The 23,344-nt window shown below is 40.9% G+C and overlaps 3 protein-coding genes across 6 annotated transcripts; all 3 read left to right on the forward strand.

Annotated features, from left to right (window-relative positions):
- The first annotated feature begins 27 nt into the window (after positions 1 to 27).
- LOC105455431 (protein cab-1) lies at positions 28 to 6,899 on the forward strand. The gene is made up of 7 exons (XM_011698746.1): positions 28 to 761; positions 2,189 to 2,827; positions 3,302 to 3,532; positions 3,625 to 3,691; positions 3,786 to 3,947; positions 4,105 to 4,210; positions 4,345 to 6,899. The coding sequence occupies exons 1-7, from the start codon at positions 677 to 679 to the stop codon at positions 4,438 to 4,440; spliced, it is 1,386 nt and encodes a 461-aa protein (XP_011697048.1). The 5' UTR covers positions 28 to 676; the 3' UTR covers positions 4,441 to 6,899.
- Positions 6,900 to 7,855: 956 nt separating this feature from the next.
- Positions 7,856 to 12,938, forward strand: LOC105455432 (protein O-mannosyl-transferase 2). Its single transcript, XM_011698747.1, has 14 exons — positions 7,856 to 8,209; positions 8,782 to 8,865; positions 9,195 to 9,279; positions 9,373 to 9,477; positions 9,601 to 9,709; positions 9,789 to 10,057; positions 10,264 to 10,370; positions 10,548 to 10,740; positions 10,980 to 11,183; positions 11,268 to 11,419; positions 11,525 to 11,613; positions 11,705 to 11,853; positions 11,948 to 12,357; positions 12,580 to 12,938. The coding sequence occupies exons 1-14, from the start codon at positions 8,127 to 8,129 to the stop codon at positions 12,683 to 12,685; spliced, it is 2,145 nt and encodes a 714-aa protein (XP_011697049.1). The 5' UTR covers positions 7,856 to 8,126; the 3' UTR covers positions 12,686 to 12,938.
- Positions 12,939 to 13,988: 1,050 nt separating this feature from the next.
- LOC105455433 (transmembrane protein 8B) lies at positions 13,989 to 23,216 on the forward strand. Of its 4 annotated transcripts, none has more exons than XM_011698749.1 (6): positions 13,989 to 14,170; positions 17,191 to 17,423; positions 18,007 to 18,290; positions 18,670 to 19,296; positions 19,619 to 20,513; positions 20,843 to 23,216. In XM_011698749.1, exons 2-6 carry the CDS (start codon positions 17,242 to 17,244, stop codon positions 21,003 to 21,005), a joined length of 2,151 nt encoding a protein of 716 aa, XP_011697051.1. In that variant the 5' UTR covers positions 13,989 to 14,170; positions 17,191 to 17,241; the 3' UTR covers positions 21,006 to 23,216. The 4 variants fall into 4 exon arrangements, with proteins under 4 accessions (XP_011697051.1, XP_011697052.1, XP_011697050.1 ...); XM_011698750.1 differs by having other exon boundaries at positions 17,194 to 17,423; XM_011698748.1 differs by lacking the exon at positions 13,989 to 14,170 and adding an exon at positions 14,187 to 14,596.
- The last annotated feature ends 128 nt before the right edge of the window (positions 23,217 to 23,344 follow it).

Raw genomic sequence — 23,344 nt, forward strand, 5'->3', positions numbered from 1 at the left:
ATTTAAAAACGCCTCGACATTACCATCATTATTTTGAACATGTTCTTTTTCTCTCAATAGTCTTCTGAAGCATAACAAATCCACCGGCATCCACCGTTGAAATATACAGCTAGCTAGCAATCCTCGCTATTATCGAGTGCGTTACGGACTCAGAGAAAATTTGTTTCTACCGACATTCAGCGAGTGAGCCAAAGGGTGAACGTCCTGGCAGAGGTGAATCGGAATCGCAGCGAATCTTGTAAACGGAACAAAATTCTCACATGTGTGCGGATGCGGGTGTACAGAGAGTAGTGGGGATACGTGGCAGCTGCTTAATGACACCTAATGCGTCCATACTAATCGCCGGCGCGGTACACAACAATAGGGGGAGAAGAAGGAGGAGGAGGAGGAGGTGGAAGAGGAGGAGGAGGAGGAAAAAACGCGTCCTCGAGGAACGCGGCGCGAAATACTCGCGCAACGTCGGAGCAAGACGAAGCCGGAGTGTGGGAGGGTGAAAGTCGGCGGTGTGGTGGTCGTTATTGATTGAACGCGAAGCCGCGCTAATCGCGCAAGCTCGCCGTCCGCCCTGAATGAAGTGACGTGCTCTCTCGCATATGGAGATGCGAATAGAGGGACGATAAGACCTGTGCAGGGCCCACAGCAGCCGACCAACAGCAGCGACGACGACGACGAGAGGATGCTCCTTCAACGGGGCTGTACCTGGCTGACGTTGATGCCGCTCCTGTTGAGCTTGTCCACCGGCGAGCTCAGCTTTTATCGGGGTGAGTACGGGGTAGAGTCTACGGCCTTAAGAGACAACGTCTCTCCAGGGGGAATGACACGGAGAAGACCCACTTGTAGCCTTTCCAAAATAGTCGTGTTTTATTTTTAATTAGCAAGATTCGATCGGTTAAATATTGAAATACAATCGATTGAATGTTTCGCGCAAATATCTTTGTTCAATCGGTTTGTAAAGGAAAAAATATGTTAAGAGGCGAAGTAATCTTTATACGACATTAGGCTGATCTAGATTTTTGAGTGGCACATATGCAAAAAAATTGTTTCTCTCTAAATAGAATCAACTCAGACTTTTAATGTGGAAAGAAGAGATAAAGAAGTTAAAAATGAAAACGACTGATAATTAACATCGCAAATTATTATCGTTATACTTGTGACCTTTTTTATCATTAAAAATCATTTTTTTATCAGCAGAAAATTTTATTTGAAATAAAATGAAAAGGAAAAATATGTTAAGAGGCAAAGTAATCTTTATACGACATTAGGCTGATCTAGATTTTTGAGTGGCACATATGCAAAAAAATTGTTTCTCTCTAAATAGAATCAACTCAGACTTTTAATGTGGAAAGAAGAGATAAAGAAGTTAAAAATGAAAACGACTGATAATTAACATCGCAAATCATTATCGTTATATTTGTGACCTTTTTTATTATTAAAAATAATTTTTTTATCATCAGGAACTTTTATTTGAAATAAAATGAGATGACCTTAGTGTCGTACTTCTTTCCGATTCTTTCAAATAAAAATATTATATAACAATTTCCAAAATATTATATAATTATAATAAAATACAATTATATAATGTGTATTACACAACAAAAAAATTCTATCCCTTTATGGTAGATTGTGTGCACGGGAATAATCCGGGAAGGACAATCCGTTTATAGTATTTTCTATCCTCAAAGCGTAATTGAGATTTGAAGGTCAAGAGTAAATTGCAGGATCATTTGTGATGTAATTAGAGTTCGCCCTAACTTTTACCGATGATCGGTTGACATAGAATTATTTTTATAATTATATAAACAAAATTTTTACGTATTCATTATTACATATGAGCGATTCTACTAGACGGTGTTATCGCGAAACGCCAGTATGTATATCTTAACCGCAGGAAACCCGATTGCATGCATAACGAAAGCGGCAGGAAGCTCGGCGATAATAATCCAAACTGGATACAACTCCAATTTAATCGCTCTAATTCACGACGTTTTTAGCTAATAATATTTATTGGATCAAAGCCAATATATTAAGATATTAAAACTTTAATTCGAAGGAGAGTTTCATTTCAGAATTAGAGTGTTTCGTATTAGAATAATTAAAAATAAATAATAGAGGGCTGTATTAATCTCGATAAATATGCGGTAAATGTTAAACAGAAACATATATACGCTTTCTATTTTCTCAACGTTAGATGCGCTCCCGGAAACGTCGGAGGATGTCGCGCTTAAGCTAGCTCGCTATCTGGAGGCGCATCGTCTTCAGCAGCGTCTTCATCGGTCGCACTTGCCCACGTTCCTGTCGTCGATGCACAAGAAGCATAACAGTCTGCTGGACCAGGAGAAGCGCGAAGTCCTAAGACTTTTGACCGACAAAACGGTCAATCTGAACCTGAAGGAGAAATTATTGACATGGCTAGGGCAACATCATCGTTCGAGTCAGATCGCAGGTCGGGAACCGGAGTACATCTTGTCCTACGACAATCTCGATCTTAAACGTCCACTGTACACCGAGGAGAAACAGTCGGCCGAGAGCGACGGCCGTTTCTCCAAGAATCTCGGATACGGGCAATTTTTCGATACGGACAGAGATATGATTGAGGCCATAATGGACTCTTTCCGAGAGTACACGGACTTCAATCACGGGATGGAAACGTTGCATCACGAGGGCGGAAGGGAAGCGGCACCCGTGCGTTCGGCGGCAGTGGCATCGACACCGACCGAGCCAGAATTCACGTACAAGTTCGACAAGTCGAATCTTAAGGAGAAGCACCCGTTCGCGGTGAAGCCGAACGATCCCAGATACTATGACGTCGAACCGTTTTCGTCATCGGGTAAACGTTCATCCGTTAATTTGCCTTTTATTGGAATCCCTTCGAGTGATGCTTTTATTTCATTTTGGCGCACACAATCCTGAATATCTTGAAAATGTATAATTGTTATTTTCAATATATTTTGTTTTTTATTTTTTTATTTTTTTTTAGAAAATCTCAATATTACTAATGAATTATTTCATAATTTTTTAATTTAATTTTTTATCTCACAAGAGACAAGCTTCGTTTCACGGAATCCGACTTGAGAAACGTTATCCTAGAGTCTCGAAAGGGTCAAATTACGTCAGTCTAACATCGATAATTCTTCCTAGCTTATATTTAACTCTTTCTTTTTTTAAACGCTCCCTTTTTATAATCACTTCAACCTGCTGATAAGTATAGTTCCTTCCTGCCAGCTGCCTTCGATTTCTGATTCTTTTTAAACTATGAATGGCATTTTCTAATTTACTTTTTTCTAATTTATGCAACTCGTAGATGATTTAGATTGGCAAGACGCGTCGAGAATGAATTGGAACGAGGAAAAGACAGCGGATAAAGGGCAAATGTTGATAAAGCAAGAAGACGACATGCGGAATATCAACCAGAAGATATCGAAGGATTTAATCGCAAGACGCATCGACATATCGGAACCAGAAAGATCTGCGGGACCTCATCCGGTGATCGTACCCATAAATCACGATTTCAACAATGACATTTATTTTATCGGTAAGCAGCGCAAGCGAAATGAAAATTGTAAAAGAATTATCCGATTTTGTCAATCAATGCGATTAAATGTGATACTTGATGTGCATTTTCAGCCATTGTGGCCGGTTGCAGTGCAGCTGCGATGTTCGCTTTAGTATTGATCAGCTTGACGTGGTGCAGGTAACACCGATCGCAATAATTCGTCGCTCGTAGCTCGGCGTTTTTACAGCGTCACGCGTTTCGTTTTCTCACGGGATCTCATTTTTTTTTTCAGACTGCAACGTGGCGCGAAAGCTGCAGCGGACATCGAGTATCCTGCTTACGGTGTGACAGGCCCGAACAAGGATATATCACCTTCCGGTGATCAGAGGCTCGCCCAGTCCGCTCAGATGTATCACTTCCAACATCAGAAGCAACAAATTATCGCGATGGAAAAGTGAGCTTAAAATTTATATATGTTTATTTCTTAAAGATATTCGGTACAACTGTTTAAAAAAAAATCAACATATATCGAAATCCATCATTTCGTAAAAATCTCAGGATCAGAAAAATATATTTTGAAGGTAACGCTTAACAAATAATATTTGCTCTAGTCGCACTTCTGCAACGAGGGATCCGGGATCCCTTTCGGAAGCGGAGAGCGATGAAGAGAACGAGGAGGGTGACTATACCGTTTATGAATGTCCAGGACTTGCATCTGTGAGTTTCGCATCACATAAGCAATCTCGTAATTTCCGTCTTGATATTCGGAATCTCAAAAAAAAAAAAAAAAAAAAAATCTGTTTCAATTGTGGATATTATCTTAAGACTGGCTCTCGATGTTTTTATTAAAGACGGGCGAGATGGAGGTGAAGAACCCGATGTTCCATGACGATCCCACCCCGGCGACGCCGGCGGCGCAGAGCAACAAAGAAGAGGACCACATATAGTTTCAATAAAGTAGAGAGAGAGAGAGAGAGAGGGTAAGAAAACCATACGCGCGCGCGATCTGAAGAAATCTTTCCCGGTGCTTAGCTCACTGTTAATATACCATATCGGAAACGTTTATCTATTATATTGAGTGTATACAACTTTAATATTTATATATGGCGCGATGAGGGACGACAGGTTTTATGGAAAGGGCGGGAAGAAAGAGGGAAGAGATCGATTCGATACCAGAACGATCGACGTCATTTTTTTCGTTCCGGAAGTAAGAGAACAGAAAAACGCTTATCTACGGTAGTAAATGAAATCGGAGCACGGCAAACGGGTCAATAAGTGTGCATTTGCGATTTTATGCGGGTGGATTTAGTACCTGCGGTTCGTCGCGGTCACAACGTCGAATTCGTGTGAATCGAATCGATCTTGCGAAACGCCGAGACGGTGCTTCTTCAAGGAAGTTCACAATCCTAAAAAAAAACACCAGTTTTTTTAGTTATATTACAAGAAATATATTGTAAAAGAAGACGATAGAGAGAGAGAAAGAGAGTTTATATCGTCTTTTTTTCTCCCCACATTAGACCAACGTCTGCATTTCCTAGCACCGAAACGTTGTTTTATGAGCGGAAATAACGGAATACGATGGGGAGCGAATTTTATTCGACGATCAAAGCCGCGCCTGTACGAAAGAACACCCAATTTTCTAATGTCGCCGACGTACTATAGTTTGTACTTTCATAGTAGGAGCAGTTCGCCGCACGATCGCAATTATTTTTCTATAACTCGTCACCGGCCGCACATACAGCTCGAATGTCTGATGAACAGATTGACAGATATATTACGATGGATACGTCCATCGGATATGCGTGCTGCGTGAGCAGCGGTATCAAAGTCTATCGTCCGAGACATTACACTTCTTTGAAAGTATAAAAAAAGAAAGAGAAAGGAACTACTACTCTTAATTTGGGACGGTCTATATGGCTACTCGAATCTGTTTAGTACTGGTCGGATGTATATGGAAAGTTATACAGTATTATTGTATAATTACACAAATTATATTTCACGAAATCTTAACTCTCTTACATACATCTGTCTTAGGGTATACAAGCATAAATACTACACTAAACAGTGTTCCGCAGAATGTGTATCCCCGAATGCGAATTATGTCGAATTATATTTCCATCACTGCAAATATCTCCTTGAATTGCAACAAGATTATGAATGAGTAATGTTATGCGTTTAAGTTTGTGTTGTATTTATATAATTTTCTAAATAGATATATATCGAACGAGATGACAGATAAGATGAATGCTTGGCAAGCTCGTTTTACAAAGTAACGATATGTTAACATATGTTAACATGTCAAGTAAAGAAATTGTCTTTGCTATAAAAGAATTTGTCAATCTTCCGAAAAAAAAAATATTAAAAATATCACGCTCTTTATTAATTATATTTTATGATCGCTTGTTATATGTGTACTAAATGATGATACCAAGCAGTCTTATCTCGAGTCTTGAAGCGAATTGTTTGAAAGTATACCGTTGTGCGTTTTGTTCTAATCTAAAGTAACAGTCTCAATCTTCTGCTTGCTATGTGATACAGGAAAGTCAATAGCATGAACTGTGCAATATACGAAATGACTTGAGTTTTCTATTCTTAGAAGCATTTTTTTTCTACGAATAATGATCTTGGAAATGTGCTTGCAGCGAGGAAACTGTTCTCTTTTGACAGTTACCGATAGATATGTACACATACATGCGCAAACACATACACGTACAGAAACATATGATATATATATATATATATACACACACGTATAACATTTGTTGGCTTAAAAGGACAATATATTTTATTTTTCTATTGAATAATGGTCATTGTTAGCTGTGTAAAGAGATTCTAATCGCTATTAATCCTAAGTCAAATGCAGAGCTATACTATATTTATTTTAGTGAAATGTTAAATGTCTATTTAATGCGAGGATTTTAATGCAGAGCTAACGGGAGGTGTGCTCTCCTCTCCGTCTTGCGTTGTAGCTGTGTTACAAAAAAAAAAATCCCTTCTCTATTCGCCGTTTACGCTAAACGCAATACAAGGCATGTGGCATAAGATCTCTAAGTGGTATAAAGAGTTCTTCCTTTTCCCGCGACGCTGATACTTAGTGCGTATTAAGCGATTAATGTATCTTTAGCTGATGAGTGTGAACGAATATGTTATATTAAGGCATGAGTATACGTTTCTAGTCTTTGTGCCGACACTATACAACATATAATTATTACACGAGTACATTTAAACGTATAAAAAAAAAAGCAGAGAAACACTATGAAAGGACAATCTGCGTACAAATAGACTATATATTGCGTATAGCGATTTGTAGCATGATTGTGCATCTATCCCCCCCACCCCACCCCCCGCCTCTCATCCGGAGAGCAGGGAATTATTTATTGTCGATTGAATTAAAACTTAATCCTGATATCGCATTAAAAATTATAATCCTACCCCTGCGACGTCCGTCTATTTAAATTGTACACGCGGATATATTGCACGCGATATTATTATTTTCACTCCTATACACGCACTATAAATCAAAAGCTATAGCGTAAAAAAAAAACAGAATGCAAGTTATATAGATCAGATAAATGTATTATTATTTTATTAATAAATTGTTTATTTTATAAAGTGTCTACCTTTATACGCTGCGCGTTAAAAAAAAAACGCTCGAAATAAAGGAGGAAAAAAACACGCGGCGATTTTTTCGAAGCTCCCGCTCCTCGATCCCGAATATTTTGAAAGCGCAAATGGGGAGGGGGTTAACGCGGCGCGCGTAGCGCGTCTACTTACCCCTCGCCAGAGAGAACTTCATATTACATAAATTAATTATATACATATATTTTTTTAATTCAAGATTTTAATTCAAGTACATACATATTAAATGTTATATATTAAAGCTGCCCCAGCAGTCGATCTCGAAGAATGGATGTAGCACGGACCAGGGGTCGGTCGTATTTAAAATAACATTATTTAAAATATGTATTTTAAATAAGAAAAAGTAAAAAGTTATTTAGCTTATTCTAAATTTTCTTCTGATCTATTTCTTATTTAATATTTTAAATATATTTTTGAAATCTATTTATATTTTTCATTTTAAATAAGTTGTATCAGTTTTTTATTGACCTCTGCGATATTTTATTTTAAATAAGTTTCTGGAATCTATTATACATATATATTTGTTATTTTAAATAAGTTGTGTCAATTATTTTACCGACCCCTGGCACGGACACGTCCACATTCTTGTGCTACGATTTGATCGACAATGTTATAAGATAGACGTGGTACGTAGTTCCTTTTTTGAAAACGTGGGGCGCTAATGTACGGAACCCGGCGTGGCCTCTCTCACGCTTCTCTCTGGTTGCGTCCTGCCGCGAGTGTCGCGTCGTTCGCGGAAGAAGACAGGATCAGTGACAGGACAGGAGCCTGGAGCGGTTTGACGTGTCGCGTAACGGAGCATCCAAGGAGCGTCGGGGGGGCGGTGTTGAATGGGGAATATGTTGGACACCCGCCTCGAGACGTACAAATTAATAACTGCTGCAGCGTAATTCAGTATATCGCTGCACATCTGACCGTCCGCTGTGTTGTTTATTCAAATGCGGCGACTTACTTCACGGCTTGCGAAGTAAATGATAATAAAACGGTGCGAAGCATGAGAAGCAGTACCCAAGAAGCTGCATGCAAATTGAAAAATGCGACGACCTCGAAGACGAGGGAAAAGGAAGAGAGTGCGACGTATGTAAAATTATAATTTCGTCGGAATTAACATAGTTATGTTAATTACTGTTTCAATGCGTCCAAATTCTGTTGTTTTCCAAAGTATTATTTTTTTTAAATCGAATTGTATGAAAATTATTAAAATGACAGGAGGTGTCGGATGTTTGTTTTTTTATCTTACTCTTGACAAGTATTTTCCTAAAAGATTATGTCGTATTTTTTATATTCTTTCCTGAAAAAAATGTTCTTTATTAGTAATAACTGTTTATTACTGAAAATATGAAAATATTATTCTTTTGTAGGAAGATTGATAAGAGAAGATAACTCGTGTGGTATTAATCGTGTATATTTTCGTATAAGACCGACTGACTTGTTTTCCGCTTTGCTTTTCGGCTGTCGAGTCGATCACTTCCTTTCGGCATGATCGTAACGTGTACCTGTTTACGTGTACATTATAATATACCGTCTATCACTCCCTCATCACGTGCCTGTCCCATTATATTTACTATACTTTAATATGACAGATTAACGTGAAATAAGTAAGATAATAAGATCACAACAGTAATTGTAGACTGTTTTTATGTTTTTAGAGACTGGTGGCTTATGTTCGGAGGTATAACTGTGCTTACCTTAATCACCAGATTTTACAAAGTCACAGAACCTCAGCATGTGTGGTAAGAGACATCGAGTATTCTTTTGCTAATCTTATTTACACCCATTTTCGTAATATATGGTTAATAAAAAAGTTAGGTTAACTAAAAAACTTAAAAGTTAATTAAAACACTTTAATAAACTTATAATAAACTAAAGATTATGTGTACATCAGTTGAGGTGGCATCAAGTTAACTTGATGGTTAAGTCCTAATCAAACGTTGTTTGACACAACAATAAACTTCTGGGTAATTTTAACCTTTAGATAACCATACATTGTGAAAAGGGCCTTAGGCTTTATTAACTTTCTTTTAAAGAGAGAATTTTCTCAAAAATTTATTCTGATTTTTAGTTGGGACGAAACACACTTTGGCAAAATGGGCAGTTGGTACATAAACAGGACGTTCTTCTTCGACGTGCATCCACCTTTGGGAAAGGTAAATTGTTCAGAAGAAATTTTATCTAGACTAGGCAGAAAATTCAGCTGTTCATGAAACTGAAAAAAAAATATTTTATGCTCTATTTTTTAGATGCTTATTGCTTTGTCCGGGTACATGACTGGCTATGATGGAGCGTTTGCCTTTGAAAAACCAGGAGATAAATTCGAAAATGTCAATTACGTTGGCATGAGAATTGTAAGTTAATCAAGCTCTTTTTCACAGTTGATATATAAAAAACAAGATCCGTCAAAGGATTTACAAAACTTATCGAAGGCGTTAGAGCTGCGAAAATTTAATCGGAAACATTTCCTGTCTTAGTTCTGCACAATTCTGGGCGCAACCACAGTCCCTCTGTCGTATCTTATTGTATGGGACCTCACCAAGTCGATTCGCGCCTCTGCGCTTGCTGCCTTCTTCATCTTGTGCGGTAAATTATATAACATTCGTATGATATAAATAATTTTGAATTTTGAGAATAACAAAATGATTCGTTTTTTCTGCTGCAGACGTAGGACTGTTGACGTTGAATCAGTATATCCTGCTGGATCCCATATTACTGTGTTTTATGATGTGTGCGACATGGGGCATGGCGCGGGTAGCGTCGCTCCGAGATCGACCGTTCACGCGGACCTGGTGGTCGTGGTTGTCGTTCACCGGTGCCTCGCTCGCGTGCACGATCAGCGTGAAATTCGTCGGCCTCTTTGTCGTCCTACTCGTGGGTCTTTACACCGCGTACGAGCTCTGGCGAGAATTGGGTGATCTATCCAAGCCTATTGTGAGTAACTTAACGAAGACTCGATATCAAGGCTTTTTAACGTCGCGAATGCGAGTTTTGCACTTTTGTTACAACTGACATTAATGTTAATGATTAACGTGAGCTATAGTTTTAACGAGTTTGCGATACTGTTAATTTAATAATTAGTAAGGGACCGAATGGACGATTAAGTTTCCAAAAGACGATTTCGATTTTGCTTTTTACAGTCTTATGTGGGGAAACATTTGTTAGCAAGGTGCTTTTGCCTCATCCTATTACCGGTTTTACTTTACATGCTATTTTTTTACATTCATCTTTCCGTTTTAAACAAAAGGTAAGAATTATTGCGTACGAAATACAAGATACTTCCTTTTCTTCCTATTAATGTCAAATATCTTCATGAACTTGATATCAACAATTTTTCCTTTTATTTTTTTTCTCAGAATCTTCTGTATAATACGTGTAAGTTACAGTTACATGTCCAAATTAATTTGCAAATTGTTTTACTTAGCGGAAGTGGCGATGGGTTCTACAGTTCCGAATTTCAGTCGCTGTTACGCGGAAATTCGTTGTATAACGCGACGATGCCGCGACAGTTAGCGTACGGCGCCACTATCACGTTAAAAAATCATCGCACAGGTGGCGGTTATTTGCATTCCCACTGGCATTTGTATCCCGAAGGAGTCGGCGCTCGGCAGCAACAGGTTGTTATTACATACGAGTACTTTATATTTGCCACAAGACGACATAAAGAGTCAAACGTAAACATAAAATGAATTTAGGTAGAATATATAAATTTGTCATCTTGTGAAATTAGTGATGCATATCTTATTTTAACCGAGAAAAGACCGGAAAATGCATTTAATAATAGAATAATAATCTGAGTGGGCGACATTAAGTGAAATCAGGTTCCTCAATCGCTATCCTACGTATCTGATTGCAGATCACGACCTATTCTCACAAGGACGATAACAATCTCTGGCTGGTGAAGAAATTCGACACGGACGTGATACCGCCGGAGCCAGAATTGGTTAAACACGGCGACCTCGTGCGACTGGAGCATGTTACGACGAGACGGAATTTACACTCGCACAAGGAGATCGCGCCGATATCGAAGAAGCACTATCAGGTCACCGGATACGGGGAGGTAAGGTGATTCCGCAACGTGACTCTCGTCGCTGCTTTTTTGGCTTCTCTTTACATCAAATGTCTTTCTTCTTGTCCGTCTCAGAACGGCACGGGCGACGCTAACGATGTTTGGAAACTGTTGATAACGAACGGAAGGGACGGCGACGTGGTGGAGACGGTGACGAGTAAGTTAAAGTTCGTGCATTACCTTCATCATTGCGTGCTAACGTGTAGCGGCAAAACGTTGCCGAAATGGTTAGTAGGAATTGCATTGAATTTAAATGTGTTAATTTAAATGTCCCGTGTAAAACCGACTTTCCTGATCAACTTTGTACGATCAGTTTTTGAATATTTGTGTAGGGGATACAGCCAACAAGAGGTATCCTGCAACCCTAACATGAGGGACAAAAATGGATTGTGGAACATCGAGGACAATCAGTACGCCAAACGTAAGCGAGCGACACAAGCGACCGTCGAATTATATCGCTGAACAATTAAGGCGACGCGTAGTAACACTGTACATACGTATGTTTTTGTTAGTACCAAACGTCAGTTTTCGAGTGTACGCGCCAGGCTTCCTCGACAGATTCCTGGAGTCGCATGCCGTGATGCTGCAAGGCAATTCGGATTTGAAAGTGAAGGAAGGTGAGGTGTCCTCGCGACCGTGGCAGTGGCCTATAAACTACAGGGTGAGCTAACAACTTGTACACTATTAATTGCTCATAAAATATCGTCTGCTTTGTCGCGGCAAATTCTGAAAGAGATCCCTACTCTTCTCCGCAGGGGCAATTCTTCTCCGGGAACAATCAAAGGATATATCTGCTCGGCAATCCCATCATTTGGTGGGGGAACATAGTCTTCCTCGTAATATTTATAGCTCTCTACGTTCACGCTTCCGTGCGCGAGCAACGGGACTGTGCCGACGATGCCCTTCTGCTCGAGCACAGAAGCAAAATAACGCACGCCGGCAAGTGGCTCTTCCTCGGATGGATCCTGCACTACGTGCCCTTCTGGGCGATGACCAGGGTCCTGTACTTCCATCACTACTTCCCGGCGCTGTTGTATAGTTCCATGCTGACCGGGATCACGTTGAATCACGTCATTGAGGGCATTCTGCTGCTGCTGCCCGGCAAGGTGGGGAATACGATGTACCATGTCGCGTTGGGCACCGTAATCTCCGGCACTATGTACAGGTAAAAATTGTCTTTTGTTTAAATTCTAATCTTGCAACGAAATAATTTGTAATACTTATTTTTGTAAATTAAGACTTAATCGAACGTGAGTTTTTATTAAGAAGCGATATAGATCGAATTTTTTACGTATTTTTAAAAATTAAGATTTAATCGAACGTGAATTTTATTGAGAAGCGATATCGAGAGGTAGATCATATTTTTTACTTTAAATTTAAATTACAGCTTTTATCTGTTCTCGCCATTGGCTTACGGGATGGACGGTCCGTCCGCCATGGATCCCGACAGCTCGATGCACTCTTTAAGGTGGATGGAATCTTGGGAATTTTGAAATCCGATTTTAATCAGCGCAACATAAAAGTATTTTATATATGTTTCGCTGTATAATTAGTAATACAGTATCTTTTACACTGTGCTACTATAAGAACACTAACTTAGATCGTCGACAATGACTGAGATATTAGAAAATGCTCATTTTTATTAATGTTATTAATATTATTTCTACAAATTATACATAACGTTTTACAATGTTTTATACTTTTTACAATTTGTTCGTGCAGCATTAAATTGATTTCATAGTACAATCGCTGTTTGAGTGTTTCAGCCGTACCGTAGTTATTCTGTCGAAAACCCGGACTTCCTTTCTTCCAAGAATATCTTCGTAAAGAGCGACACGGCATATTAAGATAAAACTGCATTGTACATCATGTTTTTTGATACCGCTGCCGAGATTGTCTCGTGACGTGCCCAGTCTGATGCCCCTAGCGATAACATCACTCCGCAGCAATATATCATCTATTCATATCGTAATATATTGTAACGATAATACGGCTATGTATATATAATATACATACGGAACATATATACATAGACACACTTGCTGCGAGATAAGCTTCCACCATGCTCACTTTCAGTCACACGTATAGCTTACCTATGAATGTACCACGTGCGCGCTATCTCCAGAGCCTGACTCTGTGAAACTCGCCTTGAAGACCATCATCGTATCTACCAAAATCTAGCCGGATGCCGGTTGTTAAATGATCGCTTATAGAATTATCGCGGAGACATGCGGGTCAATGAGTGGTAATATATATATACATCTGAGCGACGCGTCGCGTCACGTCGGAGAGAACGCGTGTATGCGTATATACACGTATGCGTTTTTATCGATGACGAAAGCGCGTGGGTAGTCGGCAGGCAATGCTGGGCTTCTTGCTCCAATAAAGTGTAAGTTATCGTTGCAGCGAGATATAGTTTCGAGAAGGAGAAAGATTCATACGGTTAAAAAGATCGAGAGCAGTGCTGAAACGTAATTCGATGGAGCGTAGTCAAGCTCAATGTACAGATCAGTGTGAAGGAAAAAGCATTCAGAGAAGCTTGAAAGCTTCGCGATGAATAACTTCAAGCTCGAAGGCCTCTTCTGCAAAGCTTCCGAGCTTGACGCGGCTCGGCCAAAGGGCTCGGCCGAGTTCAAAAGCTCCGCGCTTTGAAAGCTGCCGCACGCGAGCTCGCCGCGCGCGCACGCGCGAGCTTTCGCTATCAGTGATAAGGAGGGGACGCACGCGTATCTCGCGTCGGCCCTCGCGGTATCACCACCGCCACCACCGCCTCCGCCGATGACGACGATACTGAGGGACAGGGCGAGACGCGCTCACGGATACTCGGTCAGTGCGCGCTTCCCCGCGCCGGCGGCCCGCCGCGAGATATTCGTCCGGACGTGGTCGGTGCCCAGCGTCGCGGTGGACCAGCGGATGCCGCAATCAGCGGCGCGTCGGCGGCCGCTCGTGCCCGACATATTGCGGGCTCGCGAAAATAGGTAGGGATAACGAAATCGCTCGTGAAATTATCAGTGAACTCGCGGAAGAGAGATACGATCTGCTCCGCTTTAAAACAGGAGCGATTGCGATCGCTCGTGCGTGAGCACTTGTTGCTGTTGAATCGCGCGTCACGGCTGGACCTAATCTAGGTGGAGAGCTTTCACCGTCAGACGTCGGTCTAGCTCGTCCCCTCGCGGACCTCGTGAGCGTCGCGACGACGACTTGCGCAACGCGTCGCGTCAACGCGCGACGCGTCGAGAGCGTCTTGTGCATTCGAGGCGAATGAAATAAAGACGCGATTATAACTTGAACATGGCATATATAATGCGCGCCGTTGCTAGGATATGATAAAAGAAATTGTGCCTGTGATGATTCTTGTGTCTGCGTTTGTTTTTAAAATAAATCCAATTGCGCTTCGTGTATAGGTAAGTTTGTAGATTTTAATCGCTCTTTTATCCAATGGCATGTGCTATTCTAATCTCCAGATTCGATCTCATCTCGTTATCGATTATAGATTAGAATACGATAAAACAGAAACGCGCTGTATTAGAAATGCGAAAAAAATAATATTGATGACAATTTTATTGTGACAAAGATCGCAATATGAAAAATAAGTTTTCATTTTGTAGTTCTGAATATTGAGAATTAAATTTCATAGGGTGAAGAAAGTTCGTCAATGTTTTAAATTCATTTTCTATTCGAACTTGCTTCGAATAGTCAATGATTCTATTCTCGAGATTCAATCTCGTTATGATTATTGATTAAAATGTGATAAAATATATATATATTCTAGATACGAAATAAGTAATCTTGATTATGCTTTTATTATAAAATAAAGATTATATATAATCTTTATTTTACAGTATAAAAATATACGGGCAGGTAGAAAAAAGCTTTAAATTTTGAGAATTACCTCTAATTTCTCTGAGCATCAGAAATTACATTCCACAGTGTGAAAAATTTTATCAGTTTCTTTTAATTTTCTATTCGAATTCTCGTATTATTTTAGTTTTAAATTGTTTTCTAATTCTAGTAACATAATTCAAATTTGCTTCAAATAATAATAGAATAATCGAACAATTCACTTCAATCGCTGTTCGAAAACGAAGCTGCTCAGATGTACTTTCGACCTTCTGTCATGATAACGTCGCTTTCTACATGAATGTATAATTATAGATTACTTATTGTTAGTCACGTTACTCCGAAACGATAAGCGGATAGATAAATGGAATATCGATATCCAATCCCGTTTTTGCAATATCGAATATCAATTGTCAATGTTTTATTCAATAGCTTCGGCTGCCCAAACCATGGATAGCTCGATTTTAATTAATCCGTGATACATGCACGGCTGTCATTTCGCGATCGCGGTTTTTTAACTAACAAATCTCATACTAGCTAGTACGGCTCCGCAATCGTCGATTCACCGATACCTCTTCTTATCGAGTACGATTATGAGTCACGCGATATTTTCGACAGAAAAGTCCAGCTTTATCTCTGAGCATTTACGTTACATTAAATTCGATTCGAGGCTTTTATTTATATACATATTTCTATAGTCCTTTAAATATCTTGATTAATATTTTGCGTTAATAAACGCCAATTTTTCGCTTTGCGAATGAGAACAATTTTTTATAACATATTGCGTGTATAGCACGGTAGTTAAATTACTTTTTGCTGTATATAATTCGCCGATTAATAATCGCCGGCGAAAGCCAGTAAAAAGCTTTTGTTTCCTCTCTTGATTTTCTACGGAAATTTATTAACTTTATGGGTTTTACGCGAATTCAAATAAAATCTGCAGTTTAGTAATCCCACGACTTTAATTTTTGCGCCACATATAACGTATAATGGTAATAAATTCGCGGAATGAATTTTTCTGCGTTACGCAGAGCCGATTCATCGCGTGGGATCTTGACGCGAGAGTGCAAAATGATCTCGCGAACAACGGGCTGAAAGAAATCGTTCGCGACGTTCAACATTCACGCGTCATTCACGCGTTTCTTCGACGATAAGCACGCAGCGGGCAAGCTTGTTGCTTCTTGCTTCGAGCCGCAGGAAGTGTGAATTAACGATGGAATCTGACCTACTTGGCGGTGCATACCGTATACTGCTCCTTCAATCTCTTAAATGAGTTATATAAAATTTACCCGTCAGTACGCGAGGAGGCAGTCGGATGCGATCACTTCCGAGCGCGAGGGAACGCCGCGCCGTGGACTCCGTTTAAGTGGTGGTTGAACGGGTCTCTCGCGAAGATCCACGCGTCTCTCTTCGACGGGAACTTATCGACTTACCCCTCATGCGATGCGGAGCACGAGAAGATACTCTTATTTATAGGCAGAAACGCAAGAAAATATTTTCTACCTGTAGTTTATCGATTGAAAGCTCGACGCTGCGCCGCCGCGGGTGGATGTAAGCGGCGGAAATGGAATTGTCACGGATCAAAGTTATTTAAGCCCTAGAAATCTTGAAATAAATAGAGAGACATTTATGTACAAGGCAAGTCCCTTGAGATGTCAAAATATGATTACAAGGCAAAATGATCGTATGGTGAAAATAACAAAGAGACAGAGATTGAGTAAAAGAAGAGACTGTTTAGCCCGCTGACTATTTAATTGAAGACAGTCTCTATATTAGTGTTTCTCGCTGTTTATCGATTGCAAAATTTATATTGCACAATCGCGGAACGTGTTATATCAATTACGCACTCGATAAGAACTGATAACATGTTATTTATTTTGCACCAAGCACGCTTAATGAAGGCGTCCTTGTACGAAGATCAAACGCGAAGAGACCCATCTAACGCTAACCAGTACGTTTTTCTGCGCGAAATTCAATCGTACGTTAATTCAATCGTCAAAGAAATGCGCAAATATATATATATTGTCATCTGAGCTATTGCGATTAAGAAGTTTTTCTACTTTTAAATCGAAAAAAAAAGAGGAAATGAGAGGATTCGTCCTTCGATCGCGCGACGCATCTTGCATTTTTTACGAGTTGCACTTCCTTTCTCTCGCAGTAGCTTTTCGAATCGGACGGACACCTTCCTTATGTAGCAAGACGTCGGAATATGCGAGAAAGCGCTTTAGCCGTGCTGCTGGCATGGACACTTGCGGCCCAGCAGGGGCTGTGCGGCAAGTTGGAGAAGATCGCCCAACAACCGAGCAACGTTCTGGTGGATTATTACGCCTATCGTCACGTCTCGATCATCCACTTCAATGTGCCGGAGCGTACCGTCGCGGTCGCCTTCAAGTACGTATCGAATTGAGAAAGAATCGATGGGACCTTCTTCGAGATCTTGCATTTAACGCGTGCGATTCGATGTATCTGTAGCAGATTTTGTTCCCTTCCTATTTTTTTTTCTACAAATTTTATTTACCTTTAATTAGTTTTCTTTAATTTTTTAAGCGATTGTAAACATTTCTATATCTCTAAGTTATTTTCGTACATATATATTCTAATGAGATCATTCGATGTCAACGGAGAAAGATGAATATTTTATTCCTTCAACTTGTTTTTCGTTCACGGAAAGAACAATTTTGCTGAATCCAGATCTGAAAATAATTTTTATTCAAGAAGCAAAATTATTTTGTACGAAAGTCAAAATGATTGCTAGAATATCAAAACGTTTTATAGCAATGCTTATCAGTTTTAACATTCCAATAAATTATTTTGATGATTCAACAAAAAATTATTTTCAGATCTGTTTTTAGCAAAATTTTTAAACCTTTCAACAAAATCGTTCTTTCCGTGAATTGAAATAAAATTTTTCGTTATCCGTGTATGTTTTTTCCTTTGTGTCCCTTGTGCATGAAGCTATTCCGTCGCGCTTCAGATTCACGGCGAAAGAAGAGAAGACTGGCGGGATAGGTAGATGCACGCCGCTCAACGTTTCGTTGCATCTTAAGTCCGCCAGTCTGCCGTTCGTTTGTCCTGACGGGTCGAAGGTGGCCGCGAAGCTGATGGACGCGAAGAAACGTCGGCGACATTACAGCCTGGAGATGCAGAGCAACGGCGAGCAATATATAATCAAGATAGAGGCTCCATCAGCGGGCGACTGGTACGCGATCGCCTTCCGATCCTGGACCGATCCTGAGGACGGAAAGATCAAGCAGCAAGGTAGTTGAAAATGCAATTTATTATATCTCCTTCAATCAATGAAAAATCGAGGATAAAATAAAATTACATCGGTCGCTTGCGTATAAATATTTCATTTTATAATGAACATTCTTGTAGCTTGATATATCTTTCAATAACAGCAATATTTCTAAAATTTTTTCTTTCGATAGAGAACACTTTTAAAGAAAATTTTAAAGAAAAATTTTTTCTTTCGATAGAGGACACTTTTAAAGAAATATTTATGCTATTTCAGAAATATTGTTGTTTTTCGATATTTGTAAAATGAAAGACTATTTTCGCGAAACTTGAAGAGATGAAACCGGATTTTGTCAGCTTCCGCTGCGCTCTTTAGAATTAACGGGAAACTGTTTGTTCACAGGTCTCAGTGCGTCCTGTGAGACCGTGATGGACGCCGAGATGTTCGTGGAGATGCCGACTACGACGTCGTTGGTGGATCTTGAGGTCGAGTACAAGGTGCAGCTGGACGAGATCTCCGACACGGCGATAGTGCAGTACCTCGTGCCGGACGTCGGTCTCGAGGAACTGAGACTGTCCCTGAAGTCGTCCTGCGAGGACTGCAGCATTGCCGTCCACGTCACGGCGGAGGACAATCTCGCCGATGGCTCGCTCAACTCCACGGCGACGACGCTATCCTTCAAGCCTTACGCAAACGCCTTCCACTACGTGACCCTTCGTCTACTGTCGGGGAACGCGTCGAACGTGACGATGCAGCTGCCGATGAGCCGCCAAACGGACGTCGGGATCGATCAGGTGGTGCTGTCGAGAAAATCCTTCCCCGAGTTCTTCCTCTTCGACTACGAACACCTGCGCGGCAACGACACGAAGCCCCAGCCCTTCAACGTGACCGCCGACGCTCTCTCCGTCCTTAGCTTCGAGATCGGCCGGGTATACGATGTCGGCGGCACGATCACTCTCGGCTTCAAGCTGATCGACGTAGAGGAGAAGTACAAGAAGAGCATCGTCCTCGTGGCCTGCGTTTCCTTAGGTTGGTTCTCGCATCACTTAAAACGTGCCTCTAATTGATTAATTTTTTTGGGGGTCAAAATAGAACATTTGTCGATGCCTACTTCAGCGAGCTTCAAAGTTTGAGGCTAAACTTTTAAATTATCAGTTGCTTGTGTGGCATCTCATTTTACAGCAAATGTTTGTTTTACGATTCAATGTACATATGTACAATAGTACATAAAAAAAAGTGGCATACATGGCCTATATAAAATTTATTTTTACTAATATATAAGATTAATTTCGAAAATAAAGTTTCTTTCCCACACGCTGTCTCATCCCCTCGTTCCTTCGGAATTCCTTAGGGTACTACTCGAACATCACCTCGGGCGGCGGTTGCGTCCGTGCGCGGAATCTCACGACGGCGGACGTGTACGTGAACGCGACCGAGCCGGCTTACGTGCACGTGCCCTTCCCCGAGGCGGGTACCTGGTACGTCAGCCTGCGCGTCTTCTGCCCCGAAGAGGAGGGAAAGACGATCAACACCAGCAGCAGCACCAGCTCCTGTACCTGCAGCCACGTCTGTCTGCAGGGCGACGTCGCGTGCGAGACGTGCGACTGCCTGCCGCGCTGCCCCGCCGTCCGGGTGGAGAGCGTGGTGTCGTCGTCGCCCTGCGTCGAGGGTCGTTGCGGCAACCACGGCAAGTGCATGCACTACATGAGCGGCGGCTTCGTCTTCTCGGCGTGCCACTGCACCGGCGGCTATCGCGGCTTCGACTGCGCGGACAACACGTACGTCCTCAGCAGCAGCGGCATACTCCTGCAGCTGCTCGCCCTCACCTTCAGCAACCTCGCCTTCTTCGGCTCGATCTACGTCGCGATACGACGCGAGTACTTCACCGAGGCGGTCGCCTACGCCGCGGTCTTGTTCTTCTCCACGTTCTACCACGCCTGCGAGGCCGGCGAGGAGGTCTACAGCGTGTGCATCATGCGGCTGAGCGTGCTGCAGTTCTGCGACTTCTTTAACGCGCTGCTCGCCATCTGGGTGACCCTGGTGGCGATGGCGTCGTTCGGGCCGCGGCTGACCGCTTTCTGCCAGGTCACCGGCGCGATTGTACTCGCGATGGGCGCCGAGATGGACCGCACAGCGCTCTGGGTGTTCTTGCTGCCAGCCGTCACCGGTTCAGCCTTGATCGGGCTGTCCTGGGGACTTAGGTGCAGGAGGAAGCGCACCCTCAGATATCCCTCACGTCCGTACAGGTGAGAAAGAAAAGTATGAAGAAGAAATCGATTTTTACTATCGAAACAGAATTTAAAAACGTTGCATAATAGAATGACTTCTTGATAAAGTAAAAATTAAATTATGTAATAGAGACGATCAAATAGGAGATTAAATAGAACATTGTAATCTATAATAAGGTAGAGAAGGATAAATAATAAGGCATGTATCGAAATAATGAAATTAAGTCAGAGGTTTTATCTTTTCATACGCGAACGAATGTATTATTTTTTCATTGCATTTTACATTCTTCTTGCTTTATTACAACACAAGATATTGATCGTCTTTGCGACGTTTCTTCTGTTTCTAGGACCATCTACTTTCCGGCCGGAGTTCTTCTCGTCACTCTGGGCCTCGTTTGTTACGCGTTCCTGCAAACGCGCAGGAATTATTATCTCGTTCACAGTCTGTGGCACATCTGCGTGGCCATAGGTGTTATTCTACTTCTGCCGAAGCGCAAATGCATGAAGTGATGGTCAAAGGGCCCACGTACGCATCCAGAGGAGATTCGACGAGAGACCGGAGATAGTATCGAAAGATGTGATAGTAGGTAAAACCAAAGTGACATCAGGGAAATTATTACAATACAAACAGATAGGTATCATTGACAAATCGGCTTTTGTACGAAAGGAATCGCCGGTCTTAGTTGACGTCTCTCGCGCGAAGACATCCTTGAAAGTTGTCATATCTCGAGAGGATATCTTAAGAAAGAATTATTTATTTATAATTTCATATCAATTTATATCGAAAATATTATTATTAAAGTTATCTTGTTAGGTTGAAACTTAAAATATTCCCTTCTTTTTCTCGTTAAAAAGTTTATTACTCGGTTTTATCGTAGAGACGCGTGATTCGCTTCGTAGAAAAGTTGTTCAATCGATCGCGCAAACACACGACACTTTTACGCATATATACATATATATATATATATCAGAGATATTATTCTTCTAAAAAGCATCGGCAGTCTGTAGATACGAGGGCATTCCGAAGACGGAATTAACTCGGTGAAATCTATCAATAATACACACATTTAGCAATAAAATGCGACACAAAGCAAATTCAACGACAGTATTAAATCAAGGTAAGTCGTCCGCGAAAGAGATTCTTGCTCATTTTAATAAGCATTAAGGGAAACCGAAGAAAGTCACATCGATGTTAAGATATTTTCGTTTTTTCATTAAGCTGATCCCGATAGAATTAAAACTCTCTATCGAATGTAAATAGCGAAGTTTGAGAGCCGACACGCGAAAATATCGGAAGAGAATAATTATCACGATTATTGCTGAAATTGACGTTGGATTTTATAAAGTTGTTCCACTGAAGTATTTTCAAAATGCACTGCGACATTCCGAGAGAAATCTATCGATCGCACGAATATTGAATGTATCGCCATACTTTGTTGATTCAGTCGCGACCTGTTCGTAAGGACCAATTCTAAGATACATAAAAAAATGTACGGTAACGTGATGAAGGAACGAAGGATATCTTCGTGCGAATGGTGCTTTTTTTATTCACGCGAACGTTCTCCGCGATCCTTAGTCTTTTATGAATGATTGCACTATTGTTGTAGCACTATATTAATATTAATTTTTAATCATTACGACACTGATAGCATCGCGCTTTCTCGACGTCATTTTGACCGATCGACGCGCTTTGCAAGAGCATTCTGTATTCGATAAGTATACATTCCTCATTGTTACCTTCTCGTATGTAAGAAGGCATTTTTCAATTTTTCTTCCTATCGAATACGAAAATAATTTAGTCTTCATCGACACTGGGTGAAGACAATCTCTAGCGTAGAAGTGTAACTTTTAGGAACGAGTCCTTCTTTTCCTAGGAATCGATACCTCGCACACGAACGTCCTGCTCCGATAATCCGCGAAAGTGAATGAAAAAGTAAAGATACAAATATGTCTCTTATATTTTAAAACTAACAACTAACGTATCTATAGTGCATATAGAAATTATATTCTTCTACGTAAAGCACGTCTTCTACAGGACATGTTAAAAGAAAAAAAAAAAAACAGATTTAAAACCTGTTATCTTAACTTCTGCACTGATTTGCAAATTTTTTCCGCCCCTTCTAGATATTACAAATAGTCCAAATGTTCTCTCTTTTTTGTGCGATTTAACTTTCTAGCCGATAGCGTTTCTAGATAGGAGGATAACGCTCGAAACGGAGTCATTTTTTCAAGTTGCCTTGCACCGTGACATGCCGGAAGAGCGAAATAAAGTGGGAAACCGTCTCGTGTCTTTACTTTCCGATTCATCCTCGCGCCTGTGTATGCGTGCTGTATATAGTCCGGGAAGAGTGTCGCGTGAACATACATATATATATATAAGTAAAATACACCACATCGTCATGGGCAGTGCCTGTACTGATTGTTGACACGTGTTAAGCGCGATGCGCCGCGCGACCGTATCGCGACTCTAGTCGATTCTATTTTCCTCAAATGTGAAAGCCGTATTAGACTATGTAACATTTTCTATCGTGTAGCCGAAGAGAGGAGGAAGAGCGCCGTCACGCTGAGCGCACGTGAGTGCACGGGGGTTTCGCCGAGGGGGATTTCACTTTTGTTAATTTACAAAAAAAAAAGCGTACACACAAACATTCAAAACACCCTCTCACACATACATACAGGTGTAATTCTCGACGAAATAAAGATGAGATTATCGTTATACAAGTCGAATTGGAATATTGCATGCGAAAGCTACCCGAGACTTTCGTCGCTCGTGATAAATAATTGTAAGTACATCTCAATATTGCGTGTTGAATTGTTAACGAACCTCTCATCCTGCCTCTATCCTCGTC

Source organism: Wasmannia auropunctata, unplaced genomic scaffold (assembly GCF_000956235.1).
Source record: "Wasmannia auropunctata unplaced genomic scaffold, wasmannia.A_1.0 LD335903.1, whole genome shotgun sequence".
Classification (NCBI taxonomy): Eukaryota; Metazoa; Arthropoda; class Insecta; order Hymenoptera; family Formicidae; genus Wasmannia; species Wasmannia auropunctata.